Source organism: Drosophila virilis, chromosome 5 (assembly GCF_030788295.1).
Source record: "Drosophila virilis strain 15010-1051.87 chromosome 5, Dvir_AGI_RSII-ME, whole genome shotgun sequence".
In the NCBI taxonomy this organism is placed as follows: domain Eukaryota; kingdom Metazoa; phylum Arthropoda; class Insecta; order Diptera; family Drosophilidae; genus Drosophila; species Drosophila virilis.
The window spans coordinates 21,972,565-21,984,583 of NC_091547.1; the positions used below are offsets into that span (position 1 = coordinate 21,972,565).

At 43.1% G+C, this 12,019-nt stretch overlaps 2 protein-coding genes across 2 annotated transcripts; both read left to right on the plus strand.

Moving 5' to 3' along the window:
* Window positions 1-174: 174 nt before the first annotated feature.
* Ptp52F (Protein tyrosine phosphatase 52F) lies at window positions 175-10,549 on the plus strand. The gene is made up of 17 exons (XM_002049114.4): window positions 175-312; window positions 4,265-4,422; window positions 4,726-4,864; window positions 4,938-5,047; window positions 5,259-5,789; window positions 5,840-5,998; window positions 6,053-6,340; window positions 6,394-6,698; window positions 6,757-7,051; window positions 7,115-7,306; window positions 7,376-7,501; window positions 7,560-7,898; window positions 8,425-9,210; window positions 9,265-9,335; window positions 9,390-9,524; window positions 9,586-9,960; window positions 10,023-10,549. Exons 2-17 carry the CDS (start codon window positions 4,290-4,292, stop codon window positions 10,389-10,391), a joined length of 4,353 nt encoding a protein of 1,450 aa, XP_002049150.1. The 5' UTR covers window positions 175-312; window positions 4,265-4,289; the 3' UTR covers window positions 10,392-10,549.
* Window positions 10,550-10,721: 172 nt separating this feature from the next.
* LOC6626460 (splicing factor YJU2) lies at window positions 10,722-12,007 on the plus strand. The gene is made up of 3 exons (XM_002049113.4): window positions 10,722-10,839; window positions 10,900-11,468; window positions 11,528-12,007. The coding sequence occupies exons 1-3, from the start codon at window positions 10,816-10,818 to the stop codon at window positions 11,880-11,882; spliced, it is 948 nt and encodes a 315-aa protein (XP_002049149.1). The 5' UTR covers window positions 10,722-10,815; the 3' UTR covers window positions 11,883-12,007.
* The last annotated feature ends 12 nt before the right edge of the window (window positions 12,008-12,019 follow it).

The following is a 12,019-nucleotide window of genomic DNA, read 5'->3' on the forward strand; positions in this document are numbered from 1 at the left end:
ATATGCTGTTGACATTGTACAACACTGCATGTGCATAAACTTTGACAGAACTGCAATGTATTGTTTTTATCTTCAACCTACACACACATATACACCCCGTTGGAGTAACTTCCTTATCAGTAATAAGCACAATGATACAGCCATGTGTTATTAATTTTTACGCTCAGTTGTCGTCTAACACTCAACGGGAACGGTTATTCGTTAAAAAGAGTAACGATATCGTTGCGCATATTAAAGTGCAATTTTTGCAAACAATTCGATTCGCTCGCGCGTATTTAAGCCAAAAAATATTTCATCTATTCATACCGCATTGTGAGTGCTTCGAATTTTTGTTTACTGCGTGCGCATTGTGAACTTGTCTCCATCAATTGGCGAATCAATTTAATGAGCAAATTGCCAAAATATGTAAATGATTCGCAAATTATGACGGGCAGCGTTATCAAGCCATCGCGATTCTAATCAGCAGCCTGCTCGCTCCGTCGCGTTACACATGCCACTGCGATAACGGTTTCAAAATTGAAATCAAAAGTGCTGCCAATTGCATTGTGTTTGTCTATCGATAATTTGATTTGTAACGGAAGCACATCCTTGATACAAGCCATAAATGTATTAAACAAATTACACACATCTTACTGCGAGTGCGTGTGCGTGTGTGTGTGTGTATTATTGGGAAACAATTTGTGGCGCACAGTGGACAATGTTTCAGCGGCCGCATATGCACATTGTTATCAGGGAGCTGCTCTGATTATATATTGTTGATATGATAAAATACGCAAGCACTTCCAGCGTTTACTTTCTATGACCGTTAAATTGTTATTATTGGCTTATTTGTTGTTTCATGCATGATTTGTGGGCACGCCAAAAAGTAAATAATAAAAAAAAAAAAATTGAGTGATTCGCGACTTGTTCAAAACAAGCAAAAGCATAGGAAATTGTCTCAACGGCTGCTGCCGCTGCCATACAGTTTTTCAAGTAGATAACAAAATATGTCGCCGAGCTATTAATAAATATCGAAAAAAAATGTAATTTTATTTGCTTTAAAATGTCTCTGCAGTGGCAGCCATGGCGTTCGAGCTACTGAAATTAGTAATTAGCGTTGTAGTTTTTTGATTAAATACACACACACACACACACACAAGTCAATAATGTTGAAATATCTGAATTGCTTAAAGGCAACAACAAAATCTTGAGCAGCTGCGTGATAACAAAAGCCGAAGCTCTCGTCTCAGCCGTGTTTCAACCACAATATACACTTCGATTTTCGCTATAAATCTCAAGTTGTTCAGATCGTTATCTGCGCCAATAATTGTGTATTGCGTCTGTCAGAGTTTTGGTTTTCACGCGCTTCGCTCAACTCACTCGAATTGTCCATTAAGTGCCTTGATAAGCCCTTACCCAAACCCAATCCTCTGGACTTGACATTGCTCAAGTGTGCAGTGCATAGAGAATGTATTTTTTTTTTGTTTTCATTTTTCATAATCGCAAATTCGACTTTTGCTCAATGCCAATCCGCGCAGAAGCTCTCAATTACACAATAAAACTCTGCCTGCGAGGCTTTGTCAAAGAACTTGAGTCATTTTGTGTCATGTACTTTGATCCGATTTTTTGTTGTGCCCCCTCCTCCTGTCTTCCTTCCCCCTTCCTCCGTACTCATAAATGTATATAGGTGCATGCTTTAGTTGGCAAACGTTTTGTAACTAAATTTCAAATGAGTTCAGAAATCTCCATTTCAAGCAACGTTTAAAACGTGCAGAAAAATAAAACAATTTAAAATTAAAACAAGCAAGAGGTACTAGTCGGGAGCTCCCAACTAGGGGATACCCTGAACCCTCTTCTTCCAACATCCAATGCATATATGTATTCTATTTTAGAAGCTATATGACAAGTTTGGTAACTCTAGCTCTTGTTACTTACCAAAACTGCCCAAAAAACAGTTTATCGATATCGATTGTTATCGATTGCTTGGAAATGGAGTAAGTTATCGATTATCGGAAACAAACTCGATCTGCGCAGGCACTCGGAGTACCTACACCTACCTACCTACGGACAGACGGACAGACAGACAGACGGACATGGCTAGATCGACTCGGCTTTTGATGCTGATCAAGAATATATATACTTTATGGGGTCGGAGATGCTTTCTTCTGCCTGTTACATACATTTGGATTTTGCACAAATACAATATACCCTTATACCCATTTTTAATGGGTTCAGGGTATAACAAATATGACTAAAGTTAAATTTTTTTTACATTTTACTAGCATACCACATTTATCTTTACACAAAAGTAATATTACGTTTACATTTGAAGAGATCGTATAAGAGCTCACGACATTTAAGTCTCATGTTGAAGGTATTTGGAGTATTTCCCATTTTAGAACGTACGAAACTTAAGAGAAGGTTTCTATTCTGTGAAAATAATACGCTCCAATCATTTGGCTCTAGACTAAAGACAAGTCAGACTGCCGTAGTTGAGCGTAGACGACTAAATCTTCTTCTGTACACAATTCAAAAACCGTCGAAATTATATTTTCCTACCCCAAACACCAAGTTTTCTAGTTCTTAGCTTGTTTAATCTGCGATAAGTGATAAAATTTCGGGTAATCCATATCGATATTTATCGATTTTGGGGTAATACAGTCTCTTGAAACGAAACCTTCTTACAGATGAAATATGATTTGAGGTTTAATCAAAAATAAATGGCAAGCATTTGCTTTCTTTCGCCCACTTTAAGCAATTGCATACTTTATTCTAACTGTTTTTTACCAGATTTTCATTTGTTTTTATTTGGAAGACGCCTCCTAAGATCTACTCGATCTTCTTTAAACATAAAAATTATAAAAATATAAAATGTATATAAAAAACTTAACGAGAAAGCTTTAATACCCTTGTAGATATTTTCCTTACGATTTTGCAGCTATGTGAGACTAATTTGTTGAAAATATCTTGCATTAAAAGAATCTATTTTTCGAGCGATCATTTCTATATGATAGCTATATGATATAGTAATCCGTTGCTGATAACATTTTGAATTTAAAAGGAGCAGAGTGAATTAATCCCGTTAAGATATCTTGAGAAACAAAAAAGTTTTTCATACAAGAACCTGACTTTCGACCTATCGTTCCTATGGCAACTATATGCTAAAGTAAAACGATAATGATACGATTTTGGCAGGCAGATGGACAACTCAACTCGGCTGATCTAGAAAAAATATATACGCTATGTGATCGAAGAAGTCTTCTGCTGTGCGTTACAAATTTTATAGATAAATTGTAAAACCCTCTATACAAGGGAATAACAAGTAAGAGGTTCTAGTCGCGAGCTCCCGACTAGGCGATACCCTGCACCCTCTTCTTCCAACATCATATATATATTCTATTTTAGAAGCTATATGTCAAGTTTGGTGACTTGAGCTCTTATTATTTACCAAAACTGACCAAAATAGGATATCGACTTCGATTTTTATCGATTGCTTGAAAACGATGTAAGTTATCGATTATCGGAAACAAACTCGATCTGCGCAGGCACTAGGAGCACCTACACCTACCTACCTACGGACAGACGGACGGACGGACATGGCTAGATCGACTCGGCTATTGGTGCTGATCAAGAATATATATATACTTTATGGGGTCGGAGATGCTTCCTTCTGCTTCCTCCTGTTACATACAATTGGATTTTGCGCAAATACAATATACCCTTATATTCATTTTTAATGGGTGCAGGGTATAAAGAGAGCGCAGCGCATCGATGGGTTAAGGTGTAGAGCTAGTTATGAGTAATATTCGAGATATTTATTCGTAAATGCCTTCGGTTTTAGTTATATTTCTGTCCCCCTCTCGCGCTCTTCGGGTCAAATGCTGAGCGTAATTGTGTAATTATTTCCTTTGTTATTATAATTAATGTTGTTTGTATTATTGACACTTGCGCTCAGCGCAATAAGTTCAGCTGCCCGAAACTTGTAAATCACGTATCACTCATGATATTCTGTGTATATGTATATATAAATTGATTGTTGTTGTTGTTGTTGTTGTTTTCGTTTTTTATTGATTCACGCCTAAACTTTATTAATGTGCGCATTGCACTTAAGCGAGCTGCTTTCTTATATGGCGGGGTTAATACTTTCGATACGTTAATATTTTGATTTTTATTTTGTTTTTCAATTTTTTTTTTTGGAGATGCAATTAAAAACCAGTTGCATTTGTTGAGCTGACATTGAACTTGATTTTAACTTCCGATTTTCGTACTCGTAACTCGCACACAGCAACTGCTGGCAATGTGGACCTAAGATGCGGCACCAGAGACACGGGAAGCCAAGGACACGGCTCTATGGACTGCTCAGTGTGCCGTTATTGCTGTTGGCCTGGTCACAGGCGCAGGCGCAAACCAGCACAGCGCTCACTGAACAGGAACTAAATGAGGGTGAGTTCTAATCGAAAAACAAGACACTAGCTAAGTAGTTGGTATGCCTGCTAAGGAATTGGCAATTTCGTTTGTAATTCGCAATGAGTTTAAGCTTTGAACGACTGATAAGGCGTCGGCCAAAGTAAACTGTGCTGATGATAGAGGCGATACGTTTTTGGAACAACCAATTAACTATTATTATTGTTATTGTTATTGTAAAAGTTAAACAACGTCGACCTTGAGCCAATCAGCTTAAGCTTTAGCTTAACACATTAATACCGCAAACAACCTTGTTTACTTTCATATTTTTGACGTTAATAGTTCAGGTAACTGTGATAAGTACGCCGTATACGCTCAGCTTTAGCGTTAGCGCCGAGGATAAGGATAAATACGTAATTGAGAATGTCACGTGTCCCGCGGGCAGCGCCTCAACGAGCCTAGGCGCAGAGCAACTTGTCTGGTAATATCTAGATAAGATTCACAATTCAGTCGAATTATATTTAATCTAACACATTTTGTTTACGTTTATCTAGTGAAAATCTGGAACCCTGCACGAGCTATACAACCGTCGTAACGCTGAGGAGTACGGCTCTAGGCGCCACGCCCTTTGACCAAATCGTAGTTGCCTACACAGATTACAAGGGTGAGTCTTTAGATATTCAAAGCCCATAGAAAATGAGTTCCATGAAAAGAATATTCAAATAAAAATCCATGTATATAAAACTGTTATAACAAATGCATGGGTATAATAAAGATCTATAATTAAATAATAATTAATAAATAAAGAATAATAATTAAATAATAGTAATAATTAAATAAGTTCGACTGTGTTAACATTTGCCTTCATTTCGCAGATCCAAAAACCAATTTGACCTCCGTTGTGGCTTCGGAGACAAGCATCGAGCTGACGTGGGAGACCAGCGATCGGGCCTGTGTGAAGCACTTCGAGATCTATGCAACTGCGCCGGATACCTCGCGCTTCCGGCAGCAGTTCAAGGAGGAGAGCAAAGATACCGTTGAGGAAGTGTGGCCCTGTCGCACCTACAATGTCACACTGGAAACGAGGAATAATGCGAGCGTTATTGTCGATAGCGATATGAGATTCGTGGACACCGGCTATCTGGAGCCTGGCGAGCTGCAGCTAACCATTAGCAATCGCTCCAATGGCGACACGCTGGTCGCATGGAACGAGCCGGACAATAAGAGCTGCATAGGCAGCTTCACCATTGTCTGGCGGCGAAACGGCTGCGTATCGGATGAGGAGCCGGAGACGACCACAGCAACCACAGAGCAGGAGGATGAGACGACAGCAACCACGTTTTTGGATGACTGGACGGGCGCAACGACTGTGCCGCCGTATACTGACGTGGAATCGGAGACTAAAGGTAAGTGCTGCCGGCTCGACACTGCTCGACCTCTCAATTGTATTCTTCAGAGGATTGCGGCGGAAGCGAGACCTCGAATGACAGCACCTTGAAACAGTTTACCATTACCGAGCTGCAAGGCTGCGCACTGCACACCATCGAGGTCTACATCAATATGGAGCGCAATACAACGGCCAAGGCCACCGAGACGTTTGTGTCCGGCGCGAAGAGTAAGTAGAACCAGCTGGCACGCCTAAGCTTCGACTAAATCTATGCGCAAACAGTGCCCAGCGCTGTGTCGCAGCCCATGCAGGAGATCAATGCCACGGAGCTGCGCTGGTCCTGGTCACCGCCCAGCGATCATGCGCAGTGTGTGGCCAATTATCGTGTGAATCTGGCTGGGCCCATACAGCGCCTGGAATATGAGAGTGGCGAGCAGCTGACCAATGAGACCTTCATGCTCTTCACCCAACTGGAGCCCTGCGGCACATACAATGTGGAAATTGTGCCGCTTTTGGCGAACGGCAGCATGGGCGGCAAGTTCCAGAGTCAGAGCACCCTCAGCGAGGATCGTAAGTAGCCCAAAAGCTATCCATTAGTTGTTAATCCTATATACTGGCAATAGAGCCCACACAGATATTGGAGCCGCACAGCAGCACCGGACCCTTTTCCATACAGTTGAACTGGCAGATACCGAGCTACGCCGATCTGTGCATCGAGGGCTATCGCATATCCGGTTGGATGGACGGTGGCTCAGAGGTTGTCGCCTTGAGCGTCAGCACACAAAATAATACTGTGCTATTCGAGAAGGATCTGATGGCCTGCCAGGCATATACCATACAAATAATACCCTACACGCACGAGAATCTGGATGGCGAGCTGCGTCAAATCGAAGTGGAAACACAGGCCGATGTTGTTAACGGCGACAAGGTTTGAGCAATATATTACGGCTGCAAGGCCGTGCCTTATATACATATCTCCTCTGTAGACTGATCTCGCACTGGTGGGCAACGGCGCCACATCGCACAGTCTGGAGCTGATTGCCTATAATAAGGATTTCAATAACAATTGCCAGACGTTCTTTGCGCACTTCAATTGCTCCGCCAACTCGGATGTGCCGTACACCTATGCCGAGAAATACGTGGAGAGCTATCGCGAGAGAGGCTTTCAGGCAATTCTTGCGCCGCTCTCGCCCTACACGAAATACGTTTGCCGTGTGTCGCTGCACAATATGGCTGGCGCCTCGAAGGTCAAGTCCCTGACGCTGGAAACCTTGGTCTATTGTATGTGCTGGCAGCATGGAGCTATTGTTCAGTTCGGTACTAAGCACATCTAGTCAATTGCAGTTCCCGAACAACCCAGAAACGTTATGTTAACCAGCAGCAGCAAGCACAGCTTGACCTTCACCTGGGAACAGCCGAAACTACTGAACGGACTCATCAAGTATTACCAGGCATTTCTGATGCGCTACGAAGCAGATTATTTTGTGCCCAGCATATGCGAAGCTATAACCGAGCTGCCAAAGACCGATACTAAGGGTTTGTCTGCTGCATCTTTCAGCAATCCCTAAAACCCAACCTAACCTAAAATGTAATTTATCCACTTAGGCGACATGACCAATACCTTCTATGATCTGGCGCCCGCCGTCAAGTACATTATGCAAGTGGCTGCACAGAATGATTTCGGTCTGGGCCCTTATACGGCGCCAGTTATAGGTGTTACGGCCTCGGATGGTAGGCGATATTCCATTTTACTCAACCTAACCTAAAAATGTCAATTTGTCTATAACAGTGTCGGATCCTGTGACGGATCTAAATGTAACCTCGGAGGGACCCGGGCTGGATCCGGACAATTATAGCGCCAATGTGACCGTCGCCTGGACCATACCCTGTAAGTCGAATGGTCGGATCGAGTGGTTCGTCTTGGAATTTAGTGGCACACGAAAACAGCAGGAAATCAAATTCCAACGACAAGTGCCGCCTGCCGGACACGACATGAAGGGACGCATGTCATATACCGAAACAGATCTACAGCCCGAAGTTGAATACACCGTAAAAGTGGCCATTAAAACGAGCAATGTGTCTACTTTGAGCGACAGTGCAAAAAGGGAGTGGAAATCGCCATCTGGTCGTAAGTATGGATGGGATTTTACTTACTTACCCAACCGTTTCGACACACAACATATTCACTTTTGTGCCTTCGTTTTTATATAGAAATTGCGCGCTTAATTTTTTTCTATTATCATATTTTACACACACATTTGAGACAATTAGTGTTGTAAAGCCTTTCTCTTTACTGGGCTTTAACGCTTTATTTTTAATCTTCGTTTAGCATAACGTACTAAAAATGCCTCAATTTGTGTCCTAGTCCATGCGCGCCATTTTTTGTGAAGTTCTGTAAGCTGAAGTTTTTTTCCGCCAGTTGGTGCTGAAGAACTACGGGCACTCTTTTTCTTGTTGGTCTTCTTTTGGTATTTTGTATGTTGCATGTTATTATTTTAGTTACTTGTGTGCTGCACTTTGCAGCACTGCTGCTGGCAAAACAAATTTCTGCCCATTTTCCAACACTGTCAATTGAAGGCGCGAATAAGAAAAAAGTCTGATATATGCAATTAGCCTTAAAACTTAACTATTTATTTGCATTTATACCCAATTAGTACCCTCTGCTCTGGGCGAGGATCTGGTGCGTCAAATGCGCGTCAGCGCCTATGAGACAAATCATCCAACCAGTTCGGCAATTGTGCGCCTGCCCGGCAACATTGTTAACTCCGAGTCGGGCAACATAACGTATATAGCGTTGTTGCTTTCCCAGAAGAATTGTGCTGGTGAACCGCAGCTGAAGCATGATGTGCTCAAATCTGGCGAATGGCCCACTGTGGCATCCTGGGATGAGGTGGGCAGCGATTGCATTTATCAGTATCAAACCACGCCGCTCCAGTGGCAGCCGCATGTCGCAAAGAACGGACGCGACATTAGCGAGGAGGAAATAACCTTTACCATTGGAGTTGGCAAGTGTCCCGATGTAACCGAGCGCTATTGCAATGGCCCGCTCACTGCTAACACCGAATACAACATGGTGGTGCGCCTGTTCACCAGCTCCGGCTACAATGATGCCGCCCTACTGGAGTTCAGGACGGATGCGGCCATCAAGGTGACGCTCATCCTGGTCAGCGTCTGCAGCTGCCTGCTGCTGGCCTTCATCTTGGGCTTGGTTGTGCTTTGGGTGCGCAAGCGTATAGCCTGGCATCGGGACTCTGGTCAGGGCATAGAAGATCCATTTGGTAATGTCATAGCCAAGAACTTTGCCATATTTTATGCGGACGTGGCCAAGCCGGAGAAATTGACGCGCGAGTTCAAGGAAATTACCGTAGTGGCCTTGGAGCTGAGCTATTCGGCCTCTGAATTGGGCAGCAATAAGAATCGTTATGCGGATATATATCCATGTAAGTTGACTCCAGATTTGGGTAACTTTAGAGATTCAGTTTTGTATATTCCAGATGACAAGAATCGCGTGATATTGGACATAGATAGTGAAGGATCGGACTATATCAATGCGTCCTTTATTGATGTACGTTTTAAAAGCTCTTCGAAACAATTTATCTTTATTAAACCTTTCTTTTAGGGTCACACCCGCAAAAAGGAGTATATCGCGACTCAGGGTCCGAAGCCGGAGAGCGTTATGGATTTCTGGCGCATGATTCTGCAGCACAATGTCCGCGTCATTGTGCAGGTTACCCAGTTTCGTGAAGGCAACATTGTGAGAAACTCTTTAGTGCCCACTCCCACAATTTTGTCTAATATTTCAGTATCCCTTGCAGATCAAATGCCACGAGTATTATCCCTATAATATGCGCGGTGTCAGCGTCACAATAAAGTCAAAGGAATCTTTCGAGATCTACGATCGCACGGAGCTCTGTGTGGTCCACGAGAAATATGGTCTCAAGGAGAAAGTCATACATTTCTTCTTTAAAAAGTGGCCCGATCATGGCTGTCCCGATGATCCCAACCATTTGATTACCATTGTCAGGAAGGTGAAAGCGGAGAAGCGTCCAAACTACTCGCCCATTGTGGTGCACTGCAGCGCCGGTGTCGGACGGACGGGCACATTTATTGGTCTGGATTTGATAATGCAGCGTTTGAAGAGCGAATCGAAAATAAATATTTTTGAAACAGTCAAGAAACTGCGCTTTCAGGTAATAATAGAATTCATGCCCTTTAGCTTGTGTATAAGTCTTGAGGTCTTTTAAAATTGCAGCGCATGAAAATGGTGCAAACGCAACAGCAGTACACATTCCTGTACAGATGCACCTATGAGCTGGTCAAGCACAAGATACCACGTGCCGCACTCAAGCTCGATGGACGCACCAAAACGGATTCAATACCAACGTTGCCCACCACAAAGAAGGTCAGCTTTCCAGATACCGATCTGAGCCGTGTAGAGGCGGCTGTGCTGGACACACCAGATCCGGAGTTGCACGAAGACGCTGGACTTTCAACAACAGTTCAGCTACCCTCACGTTTTGGGGGCCTACGCCGAACAAAGGATTTGGATTCGTTGTACGAGCAGCCAGAGCGGAACAGCTACAAGCAGCCAAATGGTGGCAACGGCGAGTGTTCCATATGATTTTATGAGCATTTTACTGACATCATGCATGTGTTCTGCGAAGTATGTGTGTGTGTATTTATTGTATTATAAAAATATAATTTAGCTGCAATAATAGCCAAAGAGAAATGTCTATCGCTAAAGCATTGTACTGTGAAAATAAACAAATATATGTAACAAATTTTAAAGGTGCTGGGAATGCAATTATATATGTTTTGGCATTTGTTGCTTCTTAAAATACGCAAGTTTCTTAACGGAAAATTTGAATTTGAACACGCAATAGAATATGTTATCGAAAAACGTTAAATTCGCTGCGTGCCTATCGAAAAACAATCGATATTAAAAGACAGGCACGTCTCGTTTTGCCGCAAGAGTGAATGGCAAATTAGTAGGAAGAAGTACAAAACATTTATTTACAAAGTTGATTAATTAGTGCATCAACAAAATGTCTGAGCGCAAAGTGTTAAACGTGAGTAGAATGATGCAAATATATTGCCTGTGCCCTGCACTAACCATGAATTCCTTATAGAAATACTATCCGCCGGACTTCGATCCATCGAAGATACCGCGCATGAAATTGGCCAAAAATCGACAATACACCGTCCGATTGATGGCACCGTTTAATATGCGCTGCAAAACTTGCGGGGAATACATATACAAGGGCAAGAAGTTTAATGCGCGCAAAGAGGATGTGGAGAATGAAACGTATTTGGGCATACGTATCTATAGATTCTACATAAAGTGCACGCGCTGCCTGCAGGAGATCTCGTTCAAAACGGATCCACAGAACACCGACTACGAGATCGAAGCGGGCGCCACACGCAATTTTATGGCATTGAAACTGGCCGAGGAGCAGGCGCGTCGCGAGGAGCGTGAAGAACGCGAGGAGGAGGCCAACAATCCCATGAAATTGCTCGAGAATCGCACGCAACAGTCGCGCAACGAAATCGAAATGCTCGAGAGTCTCGAGGAGCTGCGCGATTTGAACAGACGACAGCAAACTGTGGACTATACGACCATGCTGGAGCAGTATAATCCAGCGGAAACGGAACGTGAACGCCAGGAGCGCGAGGAACGCGAAGACGAGGAGTTTGTCAAGTGAGTCTTCAGCTAACCCATTTATATGATCAACTAAACAATTCATTTAAATTTGTAAGATCTGTGAACTTTAAAAACAAGGCGGAGAGCAGCGGCACGCGCATTGTCACTGAGGAAATTATCGAAGAGCTGAAGGAGGAGGATACAGCATTGCCAGCGCCACCAGCAGCCAAATTCGCCAAGCCCAGCACTGCGTCAGCGCCCAGCAAAGCCACGGCTGGCGCTCAGCTAGTAAAACGCAAGACGCCTCTGGTGCTGGTGAAACCAAAGCCTGCAGCAGGAACAGCAAATACAACTGCAACTGGAACAGCTACGGCAGCCGCATCCGCAGCAGTGACGCCTAAACCGGCAGCAGCACCCGCTGGTTTATCCCTTTTGGCTGCATACAGTGACAGCTCTGAGGATTCCAACTGACCTTTGCATGTTATTAGCATTTATGCCAAGTCTTTGTGTTTATTCCAATTAGCTAAAGCCTATGCTAAGGCACAAATAAGTAGGAGAGAACATGTAATAAATGTATGTGCTTACCATATCTTCCATATATACATGTT

Bases quoted from the DNA above. Each gene is read 5' to 3' on its own strand.
- LOC6626460 (XM_002049113.4), top strand. From the start codon at position 10,816: ATGTCTGAGCGCAAAGTGTTAAAC. The intron at 10,840-10,899 runs GTGAGTAGAATG...AATTCCTTATAG, and splicing joins CTGAGCGCAAAGTGTTAAAC to AAATACTATCCGCCGGACTT. The intron at 11,469-11,527 runs GTGAGTCTTCAG...TAAATTTGTAAG, and splicing joins GAAGACGAGGAGTTTGTCAA to ATCTGTGAACTTTAAAAACA.
- Ptp52F (XM_002049114.4), top strand. From the start codon at position 4,290: ATGCGGCACCAGAGACACGGGAAGCCAAGGACACGGCTCTATGGACTG. The intron at 4,423-4,725 runs GTGAGTTCTAAT...TGACGTTAATAG, and splicing joins TGAACAGGAACTAAATGAGG to TTCAGGTAACTGTGATAAGT. The intron at 6,341-6,393 runs GTAAGTAGCCCA...TACTGGCAATAG, and splicing joins GAGCACCCTCAGCGAGGATC to AGCCCACACAGATATTGGAG.